The sequence below is a fragment of the Panthera tigris genome, chromosome B1, assembly GCF_018350195.1.
Source record: "Panthera tigris isolate Pti1 chromosome B1, P.tigris_Pti1_mat1.1, whole genome shotgun sequence".
Classification (NCBI taxonomy): Eukaryota; Metazoa; Chordata; class Mammalia; order Carnivora; family Felidae; genus Panthera; species Panthera tigris.
The window spans coordinates 22,787,887-22,810,976 of NC_056663.1; the positions used below are offsets into that span (position 1 = coordinate 22,787,887).

The following is a 23,090-nucleotide window of genomic DNA, read 5'->3' on the forward strand; positions in this document are numbered from 1 at the left end:
GAGGCAGTTTATTTCCTTCTAGAATCACTTCCCTAATGCAACAACAGTCTAGAAAAGCAACAACTTTGTAAGCTATAAAATGCTAAAAAAAAAAAAATTGTCTTTATATAGTTGGCATGAAATTAATGTTGAGAGGAAATTACATAATATAGGCTAGAAAACTTTTACTAATCTGGGATAGGGAAGTTCTCCTTACCTGGGCCATTGTCTGACTTTGGTCACGACTGAACACTATGTTAAGCTTTATAGAGACTAGATGTATGTTGTTTAATAAGAACTCTCAGCCTTAAGGGGACAGACCAATGTAATTATAATAAAGATATGTTTACATGTAAAATCTGGTCTCAAACTTCAATTGCATGTCTTTTCTCAAAGAATCTTAGAAACTGTAAAAATACTCAATGGAGTTACATGTACATGTCAAGTGCTACGTAGGGATAGGCATTAAATAAATGATCATGATCATTTAATGCTTTTCCGTAAGTGACATTTCAGTACTAAACCTATCAATCTTTGAACAGGAACTAGGGGACCTAATGTGCTTTTTAATAACAGATTTGGGAATATGTAGTAAGGTGAATATAGTTCTGAATTACTATGCAATTTTCACTGCGTATCATGTTTTGATAAGACAACTTCTTGCTAGCACACATACTGCCCTGGAATTTAGCTTCATATGCCCCTATAGGCTTTGATATTTCCCATTCTTTATTAATTTCATAAAGGTACAAAATAAGTAAATTCAGTGGATGTACACCTGGTCCCTGTTTGAAACTGTGTGCCTGAAACTCCTAACCAACAAAGTTCTCCATGGTCTATTATTTGGATCTTAATGAAAATTAGATGACAAAATCTTAAAAAAAAAAAAAAAAAAAAAAGAGAAAAAAGTTGATTGAGCTGATTGTGTTTCTCAACTGTTTAGCACCACAGAAAATAAAAATTCAGGTTTGAGAGTCTGAAAGCCCGGTTACAGGCTCTGTTTTTCTATTCTTTGCAGCTTTCAGCTTCTAGTGCTTTTGTAAGTCAGACAAAATTTATATTCCTGTCTACCTTACAGGGTTGTTGTAAAGAAAAAAAAATCTGCCAAAGCGCTTTATAAATTAAAAGAGGACATACAAACATATTAACGATTAGATTCCCATATTTGGTTTTCAAGAAAGCTTCACTGAGTCACCCATGTACAGGATGACTACTCTCTAGCTATCTGGATTCAGGGAACCAAGTTGTAATTGCAAACTTTTGCCATGGAACATGGGGAAAATGGCCACGCTGGGTTAGTTTTGTAGTTCTAAGTCTGGATTCCTGGATTTTTTCTTTTTTTTATAGTCTAATTTTGGTTTCATTTTACACTTTCCAAAGAGGGAAGACAGAGAAAAAGAATGACTAATTCCCCCAAACTCTGGGGCCCAGCAGGTACATAACCAGACTTCTCTGACTCCAGGTTCATCCACACTGCTGGGAAGTTTCCATGTCTTGGGAAAAGCAGAGAAGGCTAGGGAAGCCCGTTGCGCCCCACCCCTACAGAAAGAATTCTCAGTGAGCCTATCACAGTGCTCTAGCTGAAGATGTATTTAAAACTAAAGAGGGTTTCAACTTAACATCTAAATTTTAAAACGGTAGCATTTCAGCAACCAGTCAGCTCCGAGAACTTGTCCCGGAAGTGAAATGAGAGAAGGACTGCTCTGACGTCTGATACCTCTAAAGTCAGAGAGGAATTAATGTCTAGTTTGGGCGGGAGGCTTCCCTCATCTGATGCCTTCAAGCTTGTTGATTTGGTCCTGTTTGCTTTAAAATTTGTATCCTAGGAAAAAACCTCCACTTCCCAGGTTAGGCTTCCAGTTATAGGCACTATTCATCCATCTCCCTCTTTATCTAATTATGATTAATAAGAACAAAACATTATTTGTAATCATACACATATCCTTTATACTGAAGTGACAAAGAGTAGAGTTTCACTGTGACATTTTCATGCATACACCTTATCTCTGTACAACCTTAAGGATTCTTTAACATATATTTCATAGTTTCCTCTTACTAACATTGTGGTTTTCCTTACTAATGAGTGAACAGTTCTAACACATGAATTGATAATTACATTGTCATTTATTTCAGTCCTAAGGCATACGCTGACTATAATATGCTCGAAAACATTTCAATGTCTCCTTTGTTCTTTCCAGTGCTAATATGAAATTGAACCATCTACTTCCATAACTTAAATTTACCAGGAAAACTCACATTTTAAAAAAATTACACAAGAATAAGCTAGATTATCACAATGTGGAAATGAACTCAAGAATTCAAAATATATCTCAGGAACACTTTATCTTCATGGTAAACATTCACTTTATGCAAATCCCACTTGGCTTCATTTAATTAAAAAGCTGAAAAAGAAAGAAAATTATATGCTGAAAGTAAGGAAACACAATATGCTTTTTATTCATTCTAAATTACTACATGTAAATGTAATATAAAATGTCATAATTATAATTAATTCACCTCATTTTCCTTTCTTATCGGGGCATTTTCTCTGAACTAGTTCCTGAAATGGGGTCACGCTTGTGGGGAGAAGAGGCAGGGGTGGGAGAGATGCTGATAAGAACTTGAACTAGTGGTGTTTAAGTTTGGGTAAAATACCCTATTTCTATGAACTGCTCTCATTGCTGGTTAGAGCATAGTTAAATCAGCATTTAAACTGGCAATGTAAGTAAAAGTTAGAATAAAAACTGTGGATGGATTAAAACAAAATTCGTTTTTCTCTTGAATCCGTAATTCGTTCACTTACACAAAATAACTAAACACTTGATCTCTTTTAAATGAAATATATAACTGAATTATATTGAACCAAAAAGAATGTACACGTAAATCGTGTCATCAGATTCTGAGGAAACACAAATGGATGCTTGTCCATACAGAAATGAAAGCAGAAGATCGCTGTTTTTAACTTCCCTAAGCAAAGTTTTAATCTATGAACAGAAATAGAACTTGTAGAATGGTAAGTCAGTTTAAACAACATTGACTGACTTTGTTTGAGATTTGTACCTTTTTCTAATACGTGGTGGTTTTTTTGTCTTGACAACACAACTTTGTAGGACAACCAGAGACAAACCACGTTTTAACTGAACATTAAAACGAAAATGAAGTTAATGGTTGCTATAGCTGAAAAGCCATGTAGCTGGAAAACTAAGCTTAGTAAGTTTACTATTTGGATGTTTATAATATCCTCGTCATATATTTCTTGGTCTTTCTGAACCTCGGTTTCCTCATTAGTGAGAAGAATGTTTGTTTGGATGATCTCCAGAGTTCTTTCTAGAGCTTGTACTTTACAAACCTAGTGACACTATGTGCTCAAAGTAAACACTATTAAAAAAAAATAAAACCTGACATAAAATCTGCAGTAAATACTTAAAATGTTATATAATGTAAATTATAAAGTAAACATGCTATGCAAACTAAAACAATTACTCTGTATATCTGTCTCTGAGGAATTAGTAAAGGGTGGAAATCATGTGCTGATACCTAGATGCAACAAGACCTTGCTTCTGTTTTCAAACTAGCAAGTTCTGGCTGAGGTACCACAAGGCTAACCCCCTGTGAGAACAAGAATGTCCGCAGGAAACGTCCCCAGCGCATTCAGCAGCGGCTGCCGTTCAGGCCACACAATTCTTAACACTGATGGCAATGCACGTGGAGGTGGCCTTTGGAGAGGAACTCTGGCATTTTCCGTCATGCATTTTAAGCTTCCCCTAAAGATTAAAGCTAACTGAAGAAGGAGGGTTAATGATAAAAAGAAAACTTGATCATAAACAATTTAGAATGTAAAGTTGAAAAAATTATAACTTTAACAAAACTGAGGATTTGTAGGGTGTTGGTTTTTGTTTTCTAATCATGGTCTGAACACTTCAAGGTGTGTTGCCCTAAAGATCACCTTTTATCACCGCTAAAAATACTTTACCGTAAGAGCAAAAACAGTAATATGACCCCTGTGATCATCTTATACTTCCTAACTTTTGGGAGCTGGAAAAGCAAAAAAGATTCTATCATTTTTAGGTGTTAAATTTACAAAATAAAAGGATCTCTGTATCTTCTTAATATTAAAATAAACTAAGAATCCTTAGTCACCACATTATTGGTTCATGCTAGGGATTTTTCCCAAACTAAAATACTTATTTCTTTTAAAAAGCTGTTAAGGGGCGCCGAGGTGGCTCAGTCGGTTAAGCGGCCGACTTCGGCTCAGGTCATGATCTCGTGGTCTGTGAGTTCGAGCCCCGCGTCGGGCTCTGTGCTGACAGCTCAGAGCCTGGAGCCTGTTTCAGATTCTGTGTCTCCCTCTCTCTGACCCTCCCCCGTTCATGCTCTGTCTCTCTGTCTCAAAAATAAATAAACGTTAAAAGAAAAAAATTTAAAAAAAAAATAAAAAAAATAAAAAGCTGTTAAAACAATCCTTCATTTTTATTCTTTTGTGCAATGACAAATATATATTTTATCTTGAACTGATACTATTCTACAATGAAGGATAAGTTTAACAGAATACTTGCTGTTCTTTTATAGTTAAAATCTTTTTCATAAAAAGGGTTATAAGTTTACAAGTGTTTGAAGACATTGGACAGCTTGAAGCCTGTCAAAACTGTTTGCTTAAAATGCTTCTTAGAGAAGGATACACTGTTATTCTCTAGGTAATCATTCAATATTAACATGAATATTAATATTAAATAGCCAATGTATATTCCAGTATGAATGTTTCATATGGATTTCACCACTCGGGACTTGTCCCTCAGTCTTACACATCAAGTTCCCACAAGATTTTTTTTTCTTTTCATTTACCTGTCTAGTAATCTTAGGGCATAACAGTTCTCATATATTTATGTTTCTAATAATGCTTGGATATTATCTTTCCAATAATGCTTACTGTAAAAAGGTAATAAATACTTGTGTAATACGAAAACTGTTGAATAGCAAACCAGAATAGCCTCCTCTTACTTGAAATGTATTTTTCAGGGCTGTGGCTGCTTTCCTCAGAGAGGGAGCAGCTGCCTTGGGTGCCACCAGCAACTTCCGTCTAGACTCTCCTCCACCCTGTCATGAATGGTTTTCCTCACAGTTCATGGTAGTCGGCACGTGTGTGACAGACACTGACTACTGTGACCGGCTTTGAAGTGACTGTATGTATGGTCAACGAACTCAAGTAGTAGTAGAAGTCGGAGGCCAGGCCGGTGAGTTCTACACAGGAGGATTAGAGAGCCGGGTAGAACCAGCACAGTTAGGTCCCAGAAACTCTCCCTTTTTCTAGCTTAAATGGGTGCAACTATTCCCTTCTAGTCTGTGTAACTTGGTTATTGTTGAGAGCACATCACTGATGCAGAGGAGACTGTGTATATAACGAAGGGATGGGATGGAAATCTCAAAACACCTTCCAGGTCCGGCTCTTTCCTAATTACTCCCTCCCACTAGCACACATTTTATTGACATAAAAATGTAGTCCTTGACTTGCTGAGAACGAAGGTTCTAAAAGTTGGTAGCAAGGTTATTATCTGAAATTCAAAATAAGTTTTTCTAGAGAAACATTGTTTAAAATGGTAGTTATTTTCTCAAATTTGGGCCAAACACTGTCCATCTCAATCAGTATTCTGCAAAGACTTATTGACCACCTATCGTATATGAGAGTATCATGTATAGAAGGGTGGTCGTAACACATGTAATGACTAAAGGTCATGGCCATTATATTTCTCTTCCAGAGGAAAGTAAGACCCAGACAAAATCAAGTATAACACAGTGATATACTTGATATGATGGCAAGTCAAAGTGTTAGAGGAATTGAAAAACAAGCATATAAAGCAAAACTGTGACTTTGAGAAGAAGTTAAATGAAGCGATAGTGGCTTAGGCTAAAGGGGCTGAGTGCAGAAATGTGCCAAAGAATGACAGTAACATTGTGCTGTATTCAGTATGTCTAACTGAGGAGTCCGTACACTTTTTGTAAAAGGCCCAGAAAGTGAATACACACTGTGGGCTAGAAGTCTCTGTTGAAACCACTCAGCTAAGCTGTTGTAGTGCAAATACAGCCCATAGACGATATAAAAACAAATGAATCTGGCTGTGTACTGATAAAACGGATACTGAAATTTGAATTTTAAATAATTTTCACATGTCACAAGATATCCCCCCCCCCTTAACTTAAAACTGTAAACACACTTCCTAGTTTACATGGCACACAAAAATGGCCAGGCGGCCAGATGTGGTCCACAGGCAATAGGTGCTGACTCGTGTACTACTACGTCATAGGGTATGATGAAGGCTGTGTGTGTTATAAGAAGAAATAGAGGACACAGACAGAATCAAACTTGAAAGAATTTAAGGTGATGGATACAATGGAGTTATTATGTCCCTAGTAAAATCATATTGTAGAATACTTAATGGCACTAAAATCTATTCACGATGTATATGAGAGGGATAAAGTAGCTTATAAAATATGTATGGTATAATCCCTTCTTAGGTTCAAAAGATAAACAAGCCAAAGAATTGACATCGATAACCTAGGTGTTGATTATGAAAAATTTCAAATTTTTATCTTTTTGCTTTTCTAGATCATGTAAAGGAATATGTATTAGCTTTTCCCCTCTTTCTTGTTATTATCCATTAATGGATTTTGATAAAGCAACATAATCTGTGCATATCTTAAATTAATTCTGTGTTACTCTAGAATAAGTGATTGCTTACGGAAGATAATGACTATACATTGGGAGATAAGCTTAGGGGATAGTCTGAAAAAGGCCCACGTGTATCAAGAGGGCAGCAGTGGGAACAGAAAGTGATGGAGGCCCAGACGAGTGACTCCTCTAGGACTGTGAGAAGAACATCGTCTTAGGGAAAATGGGAAGAAGAGCAGAAAATAGGTTTGGAGCACAGAGGAGGCTGCCCTTTAGCCGTGTGGGGGTGAGGTGGTAATGTGGTATTCAGGTCTGGTTCTAGATCTCAGGAGAAAGGTGTTCAGGATCTGACTTGCAAAAGGAAGTGGGAAATAATTGGGAAGGAAAAAGGAAGGTGTAAAAGTATCATGTTACAAAATCCAAGGTAAAACGTTTCAAAGAGGAGCTGGTCAACTAAAGTGCTAGAATGATTTTGTGGGTTGTAGAACGAGAAGAGACCTCTGGTCTTGGTCACTGGAGACACTGATTATATGCACAGCATGTTTATTCCTTTTTTCTTCCTGTGAAATATTTAAATAGGGATGAAACAGTGGCGTGCATTTTGTTTTTACTTACCTTAAACTGTCTTTTGTTGGTGTTTAAAAAAAACCAGCATGTACACAATGCTCTTAAATGAGTGAATTCTGTCCAACTGGGAGCTTGTTAAGTTCTCTGAGCTCTTCGGGTGGACACAACTTTCTTCTGTACTAACTGCCTATTCTCAAACTAGGTCAGGGAGACCTGATTACAAGACACTCTGTCTTACAGAAATCATTCATGTGTTCAATCAGCAGTTGCTCGCACTTCATTTTGGTTTTGGAAAAAAAAAAAAAAAAGGTAGAGAAGACAGGAAAAGCCTTGCTTCTTTCCAGAGAGCATGGATGGCCCACTACTTGATTTTTCACTCCTGTTTGGCCTTGTAGTTGGTGGAACTCAATGATTCCTATTCGTGAGATTTTTTTTAACCTTTACTCTATATTAAATGTTCTGAGGGACTGCAAGGGAGAAGTACATCATGGCTGTTAGCTAGGCCTCTTTAACCTGCTTCTTTGCTTTGTAATAATAAATTACTGAACCCAGAAAAAGTTCAAGTCTGAAGCAAACGATCTAAAACAAGGCCTAAGGAAATTCAGGACTTTATTAGGAGAAGGGAAGAGATCTTTGAGTATGGAAACCTTTCTGTATCTATGGTCGCACAGGGCACCAGAGGTCAAATCTAACTACTGCCAAGGCCACTTCTCTACATGGCCTGAACACAGAGAAACTTAGTAACAGTTTGTCTAACATGATTATTAATGATTAGACACGATCAGGAATGTGGATACTATTTCTGGGGAAAAACATAAAGCTAGTGTGTGGACTAAGGTTGGGGGAAAGGTGAAGAAGCAAAAAGTCTTCTAGGCCATGGGAGCTCTCTATGCTTTTCCTGTTTTCAGTGGGGTGCTGGATGGTGGAGAAAGTTGCACTTTCAAGACGGAACTGACCCTCGAGAGCTATCTGTGTGTGTGTGTCCGCTCAGACTACGTGTTCTGAGGTTGAAGGGCTTGGAATGTGCAGTACAAAACGTCAAGGAACAAAACAATTTTCTACAAAAATTATTTTGGCCTTATGTAGAGGTTCCTAGTATTTACTGCTGAAATTACCAAATGTTGATTAAAAATCTTAGTACAGAGGGGCGCCTGGGTGGCTCAGTCGGTTGAGCATCCAACTTCAGCTCAGGTCATGATCTTATGATTTGTGAGTTTGAGTCCAGTGATGGGTTCTGTGCTGACAGCTCAGAGCCTGGAGCCTGTTTTGGATTCTGTGTGTCCCTCTCTCTCTGACCCTTCCCTGCTCACACACACACTCTCTCTCGAAAATAAATAAACATTAAAAAATTTAAAAATCTTAGTACATATTTCAGACACTTGTATTTTATTTTATTATCTTGACATTTTCGTTAGTTGAAAAAGGGCTGAGACTACACCTGTCCTAGGCAGAGTTCAGTATATTTCTGTCATTTGTTTTGGTTCTGCTTTCCTCCTTAAAGTAATAAAACACAGGTAACTAAATGAAATTACATTTTGTTTGGAGTGGAGTGCGTATGCACATATAGGAGCATTTTAAAAATATACTGCTTGTCAGATGGTTAATTCCATGGGTCAGAGTCTATTGCTTGAGATTTGTATCTGAGGACTTGTCTGTAAAGCCGCTAAGCACAGTAGCCCACGACTGGAATGTGGGGTCTCACAGTTAAAAGTTATCTTACATCTGTAAAACGATAGTTTGCTACAACTTGTCTTACTCATGAGATAAATATTATGGCCTTTATTTGAAAGATGAGGAAAACTGAGGCTCAGAGAAGATTAAAAGACTTGCCTGAGGTTACAGTTTTAAAGTGCCATGGTCCAAATCATATCTTCTCACTCAGTCCAGATCACTTTCCAATACACCACAATGAAATACAACAATATGGAAAAAATAGTCCTTAAGATTCAATTTCCATTTGCACAGTATTATTACAAGATTTAGCACTGTATTCCTTATCTATACAAGAGAAGGGCCAGACAATGGTGCCTTTAGAGCATTCCAGCTCTTCCCCGAATCCTCTCTACATCTTTGGTCACTTATGTCATTCTTCAAAGCTGGAACCCAGCAGGAGAAAGACAATCCCAGTGAAATTCTTAGCAGTTACATGTATTATGGGCTGATCACCACACCATTTTGATATTATTTTTATATCTGTACGGCTCAAGGCTATATTTAATATGGTCTCTACAGATGAAAGATCCACATGTAAGATACAGAAAATGTGATACTGCTATAATACTGTACCCTGGGATTTTTTGGCCCTGCTGTACTTATTCAGTATCATAGTTTTCTCAAAATTCATATGAATAGCTCTCATTTCCAGCTATTTGTGTATTTTCCATTACTGAAGGTAAATCCATTTTTTGTTACTCATTATCTCTCAAAATAGCCAAGGACATCAGGAAATACAAGTATTTTTTTAAAAAAACAATAGAAGATAGTTTCCATGTCCATTATACGCAATTTTAATTAATAATAGATTTTTAGTATTTGATGTCAGCCAGCTAAGAATCAATCTGAGTTTGCAATAAGTATCTTTATAGCTCTGGTTTCTAAATAATTATCTTTCAACACACCACACATCCCTTTAGGTGTGTGGAATACCCTGACAACTCCACGGGGTGTCATTTGATGTGAATTCCATCTTCTGGAGTTGTGCAATGTGGCAAACCAGTACTCTTTTTTCCCCACTACTTTTCTATCTTAACGGTTCCTATTGCATTTAGATGAGGAATAAATAAAAAATGTTTTTGAGTTCAACGTTCAACTAATACGAAGAGCACCTACTATGTGCACAGCACTTTGGAGATACAAAAAAGGTATTTTCAAGGACTTCTCTCTATAATACCATACAGTATTACAGAATGAAAATGACTTGAATACATGAAACAGTTCTGTATGAATACTTAGTGAAAAAGGTAATGAAGTAAAATGCTGAACACAAATGTAATGAGGTAAAATGCTAAAGTTATTGTAAAGGTAAGACGTAGGCGAAGTAATATTTATCGAGAAGCCTACATTTCAGGCTCTACGAATTATATAATTTTTCCCCACAACATTCTGAGACAGGTGTTCGACCAAGTTTACCAATGAAGAAAGAAGCTCAGCAGAGTTAAGTATCTTGGCAAACGATACAGCATTAACGTGACACAAACCTAACAACTGAGCCTGTCTCCAAACCCCATAAAGAAACTAAAACACTATTTTAGAAATGAAGAAAAATAAGACCAAGAACTTAAGTGACTAACTCCAAGTCTCAAAGTTAGTGAAGAGAGGGTCTAAGATTCAAACTCCGATCTGTGTGACTGCAGAGTTAGAGCTCTCAATTACTATAATATACATTAAACTTGAACTCCACTCTTCTGAATGTAAATATTATCTGTCCATTCTGCCACTCTCTCTCTCTAAAGAGTTTTATAAACAGGAAGTGAAGTGGTAATTAACAGAGAATGGTTCATTTTAGTTTTTTACTAAATGAGAGACATGGGTCATAAGTACTTTTATGGAAATTTTTTGATTTTTTGTAGGTCAAAGTGTGTCCCTGAAAAATAATGGGGAATTACCCATTACTGAAGACTATCGTGTATCACTACTAGCTCTTTGCTTTTCTTTGAAGATGGGACAAGCCTAAAGTTAATCTTTATTTAATATAAAAAGGAATTCATTGCTACCCCTGGAATAAAATTTCCTTTCTGAACCATGGCTCAGATGGTAATTAGACCAAATTCTTAATAATCTTGATATTTCACTGGTAGTTTCAAGGGACTCAGGAGTCCAATTAAGTTTGTCAAAAGGTTCAGGGAAAATCTGTTCTTCACTCAACTGAATCATGCAAATATAAAACAGTTACTTAATCTTCAGTGTAAAGAAAATCCTGCTTAGGAAAGGAGATTAAATACAAATGAGTTTGAAATATTTACATCTGAATTAATGATGATAATTAGCAACTTAGTTACTGAATAATTAATACTGATAATTAGCAACTTACAGTTATTGAGTAATTAATACTATGTGGCATTTACCATGTATTCGGTAATGTGTTAAGTAATCTACATGCATTCTCTCATGTAATCCTGACAAGAGTCTTAGGAAGCATGTAAATTTTTTTTCCATTTACAAATGAGAAAACCAGTGTTCAGAAGAGTCCAGTAACTTGTCCAAGGTCACACATCCAGTAACAGATCAGGAATTTAAATCCAGGAAGTTTGCTTACTGAAACCTAACAGAGAACCTAGGAGAGTTAGTGATGGTGTGAAACCTACTGATACTGTAGAAAAACAACAACAAAAAAACCCCTAAGACTAAAATGTGGGACAGATTGAAGGAAACAGGATAAATATTTCATGCAGATCCTACCCCTTCAAAAGTTAGAAAGATCAACAAAAATAACAGCGTGAAGTACTGAGAAAATATCATGAAGGGTGTAAGGGTTTAAGATTTTGTGACGTTTAAGACTGAAGTCAAAACAGAAATAAAACATGTAAAGATGACTACATATAGAAGAAATGAAAGACTGTAGATTAAACAGAATTCAAAATTATGAGGAACTAATTAATAAAAATTCAGAACTGTGTTCAGAATTACCTCTAAACTATCAGTGGTATTTTTTTGATACAAAAGTTATAATTCTCAGACATTGTAATTAAAAGGGAGAACTAGAACTGACGTCCCTGGCTAAAGGTGATTTTTAAATTAGTGTATGCTGTTATGTTCAAATGTGCATTTTCACGAAGGGAGAGCTTAACAGTTTTATCCACAGGACAGGTATTATCCGCGGTAGGCAAGCAGTGGGCAGTTTTTTCATTCGTTTTAAAGGAAAAAAGTGTACTTGTCCTTGCAGTTCCTCTCAAAGTCAAGGATCTGGTCTTGGATGAGAACTCATTCTCCTTTTCTTTTGCAAGCCCACTTCAATGTATGTCTGCCACAAATAAGTACGTTAAGTTAGCCCTTGGTCCTCAGGGTTAAACGCAGGGCCTCACTCTCTGTGAAGACGGATAGCCACAAATGTCTTTCCGTACGTTCTCAGACCAGCACATGCCTTCGGGACTGTTGCGCATGTTTTCCTTTTCCTCTGATGATGGTGTCCTATATCTCATTCTCTCGTTCCTTACAAACTGCTTTTGTGGAGAAGAGCAAGTTGATTTTTTTTTTCTTTTAAATCAAGTACTACAATGCTTGTGCCACAGATACACCCTTCTGGGAATGGAAGCCGTTTGAGAACGCGGTGCTATGTTAGGTTCATAACTGACCAAGCTTCTCACACACGACAATTCAGTGGGAGGAAATTTCTTTTACTTCCTTATCAACATCTTACATTTCTACTCTTCTTAGGATTATTTCTCTCTTTCATTCTTTCATTTATTACCTCTGTCACTCTTGCTTCTGCTATCATCTTTATTTTTTCCTCCAGTGAACTAGTTGTACAAATAGATATTTTTCCCCTGGACTGTCAGGTTTTTAGGATTTAGCTCAGGATTTGTCCAAATCTTTGGCATGTAATCTCTGCAGTCCTTTTAGCAAAACTTGCTCTTGTGATGTGTATCAGCTGCTTATTACCATGATCATTCACAAGAGAGCTGATTAAAATTTCTGAGAAAAAAATAAAAGCTTATTCAAAAGGAAAATGATGCAGTGCAAGAAAAACAAAACCCAAAGCGGGATCTACCACAACTAAGGTAACTGTAGCATAAATCCATGTGCTAGACTAATAAAGGAATAACACCTGTCAAATGTAAACTTGGTATCTTTTCGGGTTCATACTGCTTTCCTACACTGTATTTTGTTAGCTCTGAGAGATGCTAGAAATAAAATGAAGGAAACATGTATCCTATATGAACCTGACGAAGCCAGAGAATCTGCATGTGAATGATCAGATGGACAGACAAAACAAGAGAGAGAAATTCTGATGAATTCCACAAAGCTAAACCCGTTTTATTATATGTACAAATATAATACATATGTAATATGTATCTCTAAAATGAAACGATACCCTGCCTGGGAACAGGGCCTGTGCCTACTAAGTCCTCTGCAAAGTCCAAGCTGAACACATGGCAGGTGCTCAAAAACTTGCTTAACTGAGTTTAAAGTCACTTGGCAAATGAGTTAGCTACTTTATGTTAGCCTTTAAATATGTATTACCCACGGGAATTCTGTTTATTAGTTAAAAACACAAACACACACATTAATATAATGATATTACCTGTAAGGATAGCCATGGTATTTGGAACGAAATATTGAAAGTAGAAAACTGAAGAAGAAGACCACCAGGCCTAATCCCACTAGGCAAATTACTAGAAAGAGACAGACAATGCTATTAGGGTCTGGACACATGCAACCCAAATGCATGTTTTTGAAATGCATTCAATTAATAACAGTATACTTACATTTTAATAGTTCATGGCACATACAGGCACAACAAACCAGATAATCCAAAATACAATGTATTCATTATTTTCCACATTCTTCTCAATGAAAATGGACTATTTGGGGTATGAAAACAACAAAAGTGACTGATCTAAGTCTTCTGGTGGTTTTCTTCTCTTAGAGAGTTCCTACGAGTACTAAAATGCCCCAGAGGGATCAAAACAAGACAAAATATGTGAAAACCACAAACATGATTATCAGCCCCTGCATTATAAAGCATTGGCTATATTAGCATAGACATTTGCATTATCAGAAAAGTAACTATAATTTTACTTTTTTCAGGTGCCATGCAATATTTACAAGGAAATGTTATTTTAGATTATTGACTAGATTACTGCTTCGGTAAAAGCCTATTACTTAGAAATAGTCATCCTGGTGGACAAAAAGTTAGGAATAAAGGCTTCAGGAGCAAAGTAATGTGGATTCTGGAAAGCCAAAGTGGGGACATCCCTCCCCCCCCCCCCACATTGTAGGTCACTGTGTCAAAGAGTTGTTTGTTTTCACGAAGGTAGGGAAGGCCAGTATTACAGTAAGAGGTGCTGTGGTCTAGGTTTCCCCTACCACTTTAAACCAGGCAAGTTGACAGTAGGGAAAATACTTTTTTGTTTTCTTTTCTTTCTGTTATGGTTAGGAAGATTTTACTCTAAAAGAGTAATAATATCTGTAACATACGCAATGGGAATACATATGAAAATATATTGGGTGTTTAAACAAAATTTATTTCTATTAGTAAAATATATGTTCATAAAATTAAAATACTTGTTAAAAATCTGAGCCAATTAAATGCAGACATGTTTAGAATTATGAAAAACTTAAATACATTTTAAAAAATTGAAACTGACTTAAATCTATGCCATAAATAAGTAGAAATTGGAGTTAGCTCTTAATAAGAAAAATCTAAGCATGTCTTAAGAATCAAACATTTGCACAATACTTGTATACTTTCATTAGTTTCAGGTAATTCTTAGAAAATATTGAAAAAAATCTGAAATAATTATAAAAGAAAGAGGAGTAAAGAAATGAAATACTAAGGCACAGGAGAACAAGGAAAAGTTAGCAGTTCTATATACTTCCATAATGATAAAATACATTTAAAAGTATTCTAGCAGGTCTGAGACCAGGTTTAATTACAATCCTGGAAATCAAGCAGTAGGTAAGGTATGATACTGTCAAAAAATGGTCTAGAAATCTGTCAGTTTTCATTCAATTCTACAGGAATATCAATCAGTTTTGAGTACAAATTGTTGAAAGTCATAAGCGCTTAAAAGCATTCAATTGCAGCCTCTGTGACATTTCATTTCAGACAAAGTTCATGCAGTTGAACTTCAAATGAATATTGGCAGAAGATAAAGTAAAAATCTGGTTGAATACCTCAAAATGAAAAAAACACCTTTTTAAAAATGTGTGGACTATCCAACTATGACAGACACCAGGCACTAGATGTAACAATGTTAAAACATCCCTGCTTATAACAATGTTACTAAACCCGTAATTAATTACGTGATGCTTTATTTCATACCTCACCACGTTTGGTATTTTTATCAAACACTTCATCCTTCCTTTCTTTTCTTTCTTTCTTTTTTTTTTTTTTTTTCTAATTTTTAGAAGCTAAGTAAAACCCTTTTATTCCCTTTGCCACTTTGGTCGTGCTCCATGGTCAATGAAGCTCAAAGTACATGATCAAGTAAAACAATGTATTTACTTGATTCTGCGCAGTGGAACAAAATAGTATTAGTCAAGTCCTCGTATATAGGAAAGGGAGAGGAACTGAGTGAGTACTAGTGAGGAGGTAGTAATTACTGAATTAACCACTGCAGCCCAGACAAGTTAACAGACTTGTGAGAAAATGCTATGACACAATCATTCTGACCTGAGCAATTACAATCACAGCCATTGTATTATTATATATCAAAAAGGAATAATTGTAAAATATATTTGCCATGTCTCTTCCTCTCAAACTACACGTGAATAAATAGTTTGACAGTGCTGGGGCTGGAGTGATATGCAGAGAAATTTCTACCAAGAGGAAAGTTGGAAGTACTGATTTTATAAACTTCACAGATGTTGTAAGATTAAAAATTTATGTATTTCTTACCATTACCTACTTTAATAAGACAGGACATATAATAACATAAACATTATCTGTCATTTCCAAGAGCATATTGTTTGATAGATATATCATAAAATGACATTCTGCACATTACTTATGCATTAGAGTCTTGAATAGTTTCTTTACAATAGTAAATCATGGGAAAACAAAGGACAGACTAAACTGTAAATTACATCCAAAATATTTTAACACTTAAGACAACTATTTAGAAATCATGATGATTTATTTATATACATGTCACCATAGGTGATACTTACAAGAAGAAAATAAGTCTAGATTTTTATTTTAAACTAAGATAAATTATGTGTCTCTTGGATACCTATAAATAAATTCAGGGTGTAAAAAGTTTCCAGAAATGCAGAGTATTGGGAAAAATTTTAATTATGGGTTTAATCATAAAATTATATAGGGATCTGATAATACTGTAAAAAGGTTTGTGGCAGGAAATTTAAGGCCCTCTCTTCTTTCCTAACCTATGCTCCTGAGGGTAGATTTTTTTCATATGTTCTTCCTTTGTCTAGCCAAAATCTACTACTTCATAAAAATGTATTTTTTTTCTACAACCCCCCGAAAGGAATAGTTCTATCAAAGGATAAAAAAAAATAAATGAAAGAAAGAAGGAAGGAAGGAAGGAAGAAAGATAAAACCTAGTTAACTTGCTTAGAAACAGAATGCTGGAAATCCGTACAGTTGTAAATCTTGGAATACCAATGGGAAAGGCAAAGACCCTGGAAGAGACACTGTCAACAGATCACCCCTTTTTCAAACGTTGATCAAAAGAGGTTTGGAGGTAATGGAAAGGTATTATATTTCAGTGTACAAAACCCATGTGAAAACAGAGTCCTTGAATGTATGCCTGATTCTTGGGGTAAAAGGAACACAGCCTTAATCAATAAAGTCTCTGAAGACTCTGAACAGAGAATTTTATGTCACTCTGAAGCGTGGACATTACTACGGGGACTCAGCTTCAGTAGACATGGGTCAGAGCAGCCCTGACAAGGGTAACAGCTTTCCTTTATATGCAATTCCACAGAAAATCGCCCACACCCATTTTGGAAGAAATATATTTTTAAGTATTTGTACACACACATCCAAAAAAAAAAAAAGTAAAACAACAACAACAAAACAAAACCCAAAAAACAAACAAAAACAAAACAGAAAAGCCCTCCAAAAACACTTAAATCAGAACATTTCTTTAGAAATTTGTTTTCTAAGGACTTTTATACATTTCCCATTTTATTTAAATGAACCTTAAGACTAAAGCAAAACTACAAAAATAGCAACAGAGACTTACTCCGTCTTTTTCCAACATCTCCCTTGGATGTTGCTGCTTCATTTAGAAGAACCATCCCCATGGTGATAGCAGCATCTATAGTAGTTGTCAAGGAAACAGTAGAAATACATGCGGATAAAATCTATTAATTTTTCTGGATCTGAACACGATGTGTTCTGTTCCAGAATCGTTAAGTTGCAACTGTACACAGAGGTAGATAGGACTTATTCTTATTATCCAACACAAAATTACCATTCTTTGGTATTTGCCTGAAATTGCGAGATTTTGAAGGGTCAACTCGAAATGTTCTTAAGTTTCAGGACTTTAATTTCTTAGCACATATGATTTACATGGCTCTCATAATCAGTTATGCCATTTCATGTTATACATGAAGAGATGTGCTAGTTCTAGTCACAGGGACAAACTTCATTGGCAATCACGGAAAATTAGACTGTATTTACCATGATTTCCCCCCCAGTTCACAACGAGTGCTTGTGTGCATAGTTTTTTCTGCCTGACTTCTAACTAATGTGCTGTTTCATAGATTACCTTGTTTAAAGAAACATTTATTAAGATCAGGTATTGTGTCACTCAGAAATTTTTTGTTATTCAATTACAAATTTTACAAAAGAAAACATGCACATTATAATAAAACACACTAACAAATTCAGCAGCATCTTAATTTAGTGAAATTTACATTTTAAGAATGAACACAAAATTCTGTACCTAATGTCTGCTTGCAGCAGGATGAATATTTTCATACCATACTGAAAGAAGCCAGAGATTAAGAAAATGAGGGGAGCTTTCCACCTTTATAAGAAAATTCTTAACCGTGTTAAAAAAACATTTTTGACATGGACTAATGTTAAGATTTAAGAACTCATCAATTCTGGAAATATATTTATTATGTATTCTGCCCAAATGACTAATGGATTAAAAAATGAAGAGGCGAATAATTTTAGCCCAGAAATTCCTCAATTTGTTCAACTTTACTAAGGTTTCCTTGTATTCATTTCTACTGCTACAAATGTACAACCCAACCTTAGTATCTTGTACAGGGTCTCTAATGTCTTCTACTCCAAACTGTGAAAACTCAAAGAATATTATCTGCCTATGTGTATGCAATTAAGTGGAGGAAGTCAAGGAAAATTCTGCAGAGTAAATATTTCCACTCTATTTTCAAAACCATTAGATCAAAGTACTGATTAATAACTGTAAAATATTTGAGTCTTTCATGACCCTATTATCCAATTTCTGGTAAACAAAAGATGCCTGACTTCTCCAGTTAGGCATTTACGCTTACAATAACTTCTCTATACAAAGTGTTTTCTTTCTTTTTTTTTTTTTTTTGAATTTTAAATTTTATTAAAATCCAAGTTAGTTAACATATAGTGTAGTAATGATTTCAGGAACAGAATTTACTGATTCATCACTTAGCTATAATGCCCAGGGCTCATCCCAACAAGTGCCCTCCTTGATGCCCATCACCCATTTGGCCCATTCGCTGACCCAACACTCCTCCAGCAATCCTCAGTTTGTTCTACTTAAGAGTCTCTTGTGGTTTGCCTGCCTCTCTCTTTTTATCTTACTTTTCCTTTCCTTCCCCTATGTTCACCTGTTTTGTTTCTTAAGTTCCACGAGTGAAATCATATTTATCTTTCTCTGACTTATTTTGCTTAGTATAATATACTCTAGTTCCATCAATGTTGTAAATGGCAAGGTTTCATTCTTTCTAATTTCTGAGTAATGTTCTATTACTCAGTAATATTCATTCTATGTATATCTTCTTTATCCATTCATCAGTCGATGGACATCTGGACTCTTTCCATAATTTGGCTTTTGTTGATAGTGCTGCTGTTGATAGGGTGCATGTGCCCCTTCAAATCAGCATTTTTGTATCCTTTGGGTTAATAGCTGGTAGTGCAATTGCTGGGTCATAGAGTAGTTGTATTTTTAATTTTTTGAGGAACTCCATACTGTTTTCCAGAGTGGCTGCACCAGTTTGCATTCCCACCAGCCATGCAAAACTGTTCCCCTCTCTCCGCATCCTTGCCAACATCTGTTGTTTCCTGAGCTGTTCATTTTACCCATTCTGACAGATGTTATGTGGTATCTCATTGTGGTTTTGACTTCTATTTCCCTGAAGATGAGATGTTGAGCATCTTTTCATGTGTCTGTTAGCCCTCTCAATGTCTTCTTCGGAAAAGTGTCTGTTCATGTCTTTTGCTCATTTCTTCATTGGATTATTTGTCTTTTGGGTGCTGAGTTTGATAAGTTCTTTGTAGATTTTGGATACTAACCCTTCGTCTAATATGTCAACAAATAGTTTTCAATTTATTCTATTTAGCAATCCTTTATGAAACCCTTTCTGGAGAAAACCAGCCAATAACCCAAACAAACTTGCCTGGAAGCCTACTGCATACAAGAGAAAAAGCCACTATCAGCACTATGCAGTATCAGCACTCCCCTCTCCCCTCTCCAACCAAGCTGAACACATGTATACACCATATACTACCACTAAATTTGGGGGGATCCATGATACATAGTTTGAAAACACTGAAATTTGGTTATTAGAGTTCCTTGAGATTCAGTCATGTCATGAGGGCCTGAAAAGGGTAACATAAGAGAATCAATATTTCATTATTACCAGTATATTGAAATATATTTCAGTATTATCAGTCTGTGCACCTTAAGGATTTATTCTTAAAATGTTTTGGATAATCCACTGGAAAAAAACTCAAGTCTAGAGTCATAGGACAATGCTAATAATAAAGTGATGGGAAAAAATTAAAAGCTTGTACCAAACTGTTCATATGTAAGGGTTTCTACTGCTTGACTTAGCTCCCTGGAGCAAACTACTGTGACTGTATAGATCCTAAGGAGTTAAAGTCGGTCTCCCTTTCATCTTTTTCTGGTTCCATTTGCCAAAAATCCAGAAATAACCAAATTTAAACCACCACATCGATAAATAATCCTTAATAAGTTTATTGGGAATATAAGAACAGTTTTTAAACTGGGAATCCTCAAATTCAAGGACTTACTAATATAAATGTTTTTTTTTAAATTTTTTAATGTTTATTTATTTTTGAGAGAGACAGAGACAGAATGCAAGTGGGTTAGGGGCAGAGAGAGAGGAAGACACAGACTCTGAAGCAGGCTCCAGGCTCCGACCTGTCAGCACAGAGCCCAATGCAGTGCTCCAACCTATGAGCTGTGAGATCATGACCAGAGCCGAAGTCAGATGCTCAACTGACTGAGCCACCCAGGCACCCCAAGGACTTACTACTATAAAACTCAGGGACATGAAGTTACAGAATGGCTTCTAAAGTAAAATGAAGAAGTTTGTTGACTTTAATAGTGGTTGGTTATTATAATGGGGGTTTCCAGGTGGCAGGTGATTGGTTACAAGTGATTATCTCATACCAGTTTTAAAATGATGACATAAGTTTTTTTTATGATTATCAGAGGTATTTACAAGAAATATCCCAAGTTAAGGTTTGCTTATACTCATGAAAAGGGCTACATTTAGTCTTAAAGTGTTTATGTGGCTTGAATGATTTTTTCTGCCAGGGAATTCTCAAGTGTGGTTTCTATTTTATATTTCACTTTAACACCCCTTACTTTATTCAGGTACAAATTTTAATCTACACATTTAAATAGACACATTTGATCTGAAAATTCATAGAAAATTCAGATTATTTTAACTGTAACAAAATATTTTTTTCAAATATTCAAATTAGAAATGACATTTTAAAATGATTTTATGTAGATATTATAAATAAAATACTTTAGGACCCCGTTTCCTACATAGCTTCTGAAATTTTATTAATAAAATCAATGGGAAAATAACATAATTTTCAGGGTAAAATTTTATATATACACAAACACCCATGTGCACATATATAGATGTGACATAAATACACATATATGTAGATATAATCTCAAGGAAAAGTATGTTTTATTAGGCAAAAAAAAATTGGATATTAACTATAGTTACACAAGTGTAACATATCCCTAAAGATCTTCATACCATTTTCACCATTTTTTCTCTACAAATTTTTAAGATATGATGGGAAAACTATGTGAGCAAACAACATGCTTCTCATTGGAATTTTTGAACTTCACACAAATTCAGTTTGCAAGGGAAAATTATGTATAAGATTTTCATAAGCATAAACCACATTTTGCTGGGCATTTATCTTACGCAAAATTGTTCCAAATATTTGCTATTACAAATATTCTTACAAAGATCTTTTTACATGTACATGGGCAATGTTTTCTCTAAGGTCCACATGTAGAGTTTTCTAGAGAGTGCACATATGTATTTTCAAATTAACTAAGGTTTAATCATATTGTATTTTCCTTATATTTCACCAATAGTATTGCCAAACTATTGATTTTATCAAACTGATGAAGGAGAATCTGTATTAATAGTTTGAGTATCTTTTGATAAGCTCATTTCTCTTTTTAATCTTTTATATATTGCTTTTTTTTTTCTTTTTCTTTTTTTTTTTTTTGCTCATTTTCCCATAAGTCTTTTTCCTCATCTGTGTATTTTTCTTAACTTGTAGGACACTTCCTTTTTCTGGACATGAAAGTGTTGCATATAAACTCTCTTCCTTTCATGTGTTGTCTTGTATATACGTATATAGGTCATTTAATACTAATAGCCAACATTTATTTACCCCAACTATGTGCAGGCAACTGAGGTAAGCACTATGCATGGATTTCTCTCATTAAGCCCCTTAACAGTGCTGTGAGGTGGGTATTGTTTTATTCTTACTTATAAGTTAGGATAATGAAACTTATGGGGGTTAATAACCGGGACACTGTTAGGCACTACTGGAGCCAGAATTCAAACCAAGGCTATCGAAGCCAATGCCTATTTGCTCTTAACTACAATGCAATGTGTTTTTGTACATATTAAAAAAAAAAACCTTAATATGTTTTTTTAGTATGTTGACATACATTGTGTAAATTTAAGGTGTACAACATGTTAATGTGATATATTTACATACTGTAATTTGACTGCCATTGTAATAATAATTATCACCTCTATCATATTACATAATTATCCTTTTTTAAAGGTTGAAATAATCAAGTTCGAGACTCTTAGCAAGTTTGATCATACTACAAGATTGTTGTCTATATTCGTTTCACTGTGCATTGGTTCTCTATGGCTTATTTACTACTACTCTCATTAAATTTGTACCCTTAACATTTGTCTTACTACCCTTCATTTCATCCTCTGATAACCACCATTTTACTGTTTTGACAAGTTTGGCTTTTTAAAATTCCACATGTAAGTGATATCATACAGTAGTGGTCTTTCTTGACTGATCTCACTTAGCACACTGTGCTCAAATTCCATCCATGTTATTCCAAATAGCAAGACTGTTTGTATGCCTATCATTTTGCTGTTTTGTTTTTGTTTTTTACACGTCTATCAACAGACACTTAGGTTGTGTAGGTTATATCCATATCTGGCTATTCCAAATAATGATGCCATAAACAGAGGGGTGCATACATCTGTCTAAATTAGTGGGTTTGTTTTTTTGGACACATACCCAGAAAGGTAATTGTTGAATCATATGGTAGTTTTATTTTTAATTTTTTGAGGAAACTCCATGCTGCTTTTCTATAGTGGCTGCACCAATTTACATTCGCATCAACAGAACAAACCTTCTTCTTCTCCACAGCCTCGCCAACACCTATTTCTTACCTTTTTGACAACAGCCACCATAACTGAGGTGGTATCTCATAGTGGTGTTGATCTGCATTTCCCTGATGGTGAGTGATGTTGAGCATCTTTTAATGTATCGGTTGGCTATTTGCATGTTGTCTTTGGAAAAGTGTCGATTTAGTATTCTTCTGCATGCACTTATCCATTTTCTTAAAACTATTTGTTAAAGAGACTCTTTTCCTCATGGAGTGTTCTGGGCCCTCCGGTCAAATTTGAGTAGATTGTATATGCAGGAATTTAATTTTGGGCTGTCTATTCTGTTCCGTTGGTCTCTGTGTCTGTTTTTGTG

General features: G+C 35.3%; 1 protein-coding gene across 6 annotated transcripts in view; it reads right to left on the reverse strand.

Moving 5' to 3' along the window:
• Positions 1-2,084: 2,084 nt before the first annotated feature.
• The window catches only part of TUSC3 (tumor suppressor candidate 3), a 270,582-nt gene continuing 249,576 nt past the window's right edge, over positions 2,085-23,090 (reverse strand). For 3 of the 6 annotated variants that reach the window (XM_042983058.1, XM_042983060.1, XM_042983056.1), the window contains 3 exons: positions 17,080-17,154; positions 13,452-13,542; positions 2,085-2,381 (listed from right to left, as the gene is read on the reverse strand). In XM_042983058.1, the coding sequence (XP_042838992.1) occupies positions 2,366-2,381; positions 13,452-13,542; positions 17,080-17,154 (182 nt within the window). In that variant the 3' untranslated portion in view covers positions 2,085-2,365. Of the gene's footprint in view, positions 2,382-9,040; positions 9,102-13,451; positions 13,543-13,653; positions 13,813-17,079; positions 17,155-23,090 lie in introns of those variants that run through there. The other 3 variants (XM_042983057.1, XM_042983061.1, XM_042983059.1) reach the window with 3 other exon arrangements.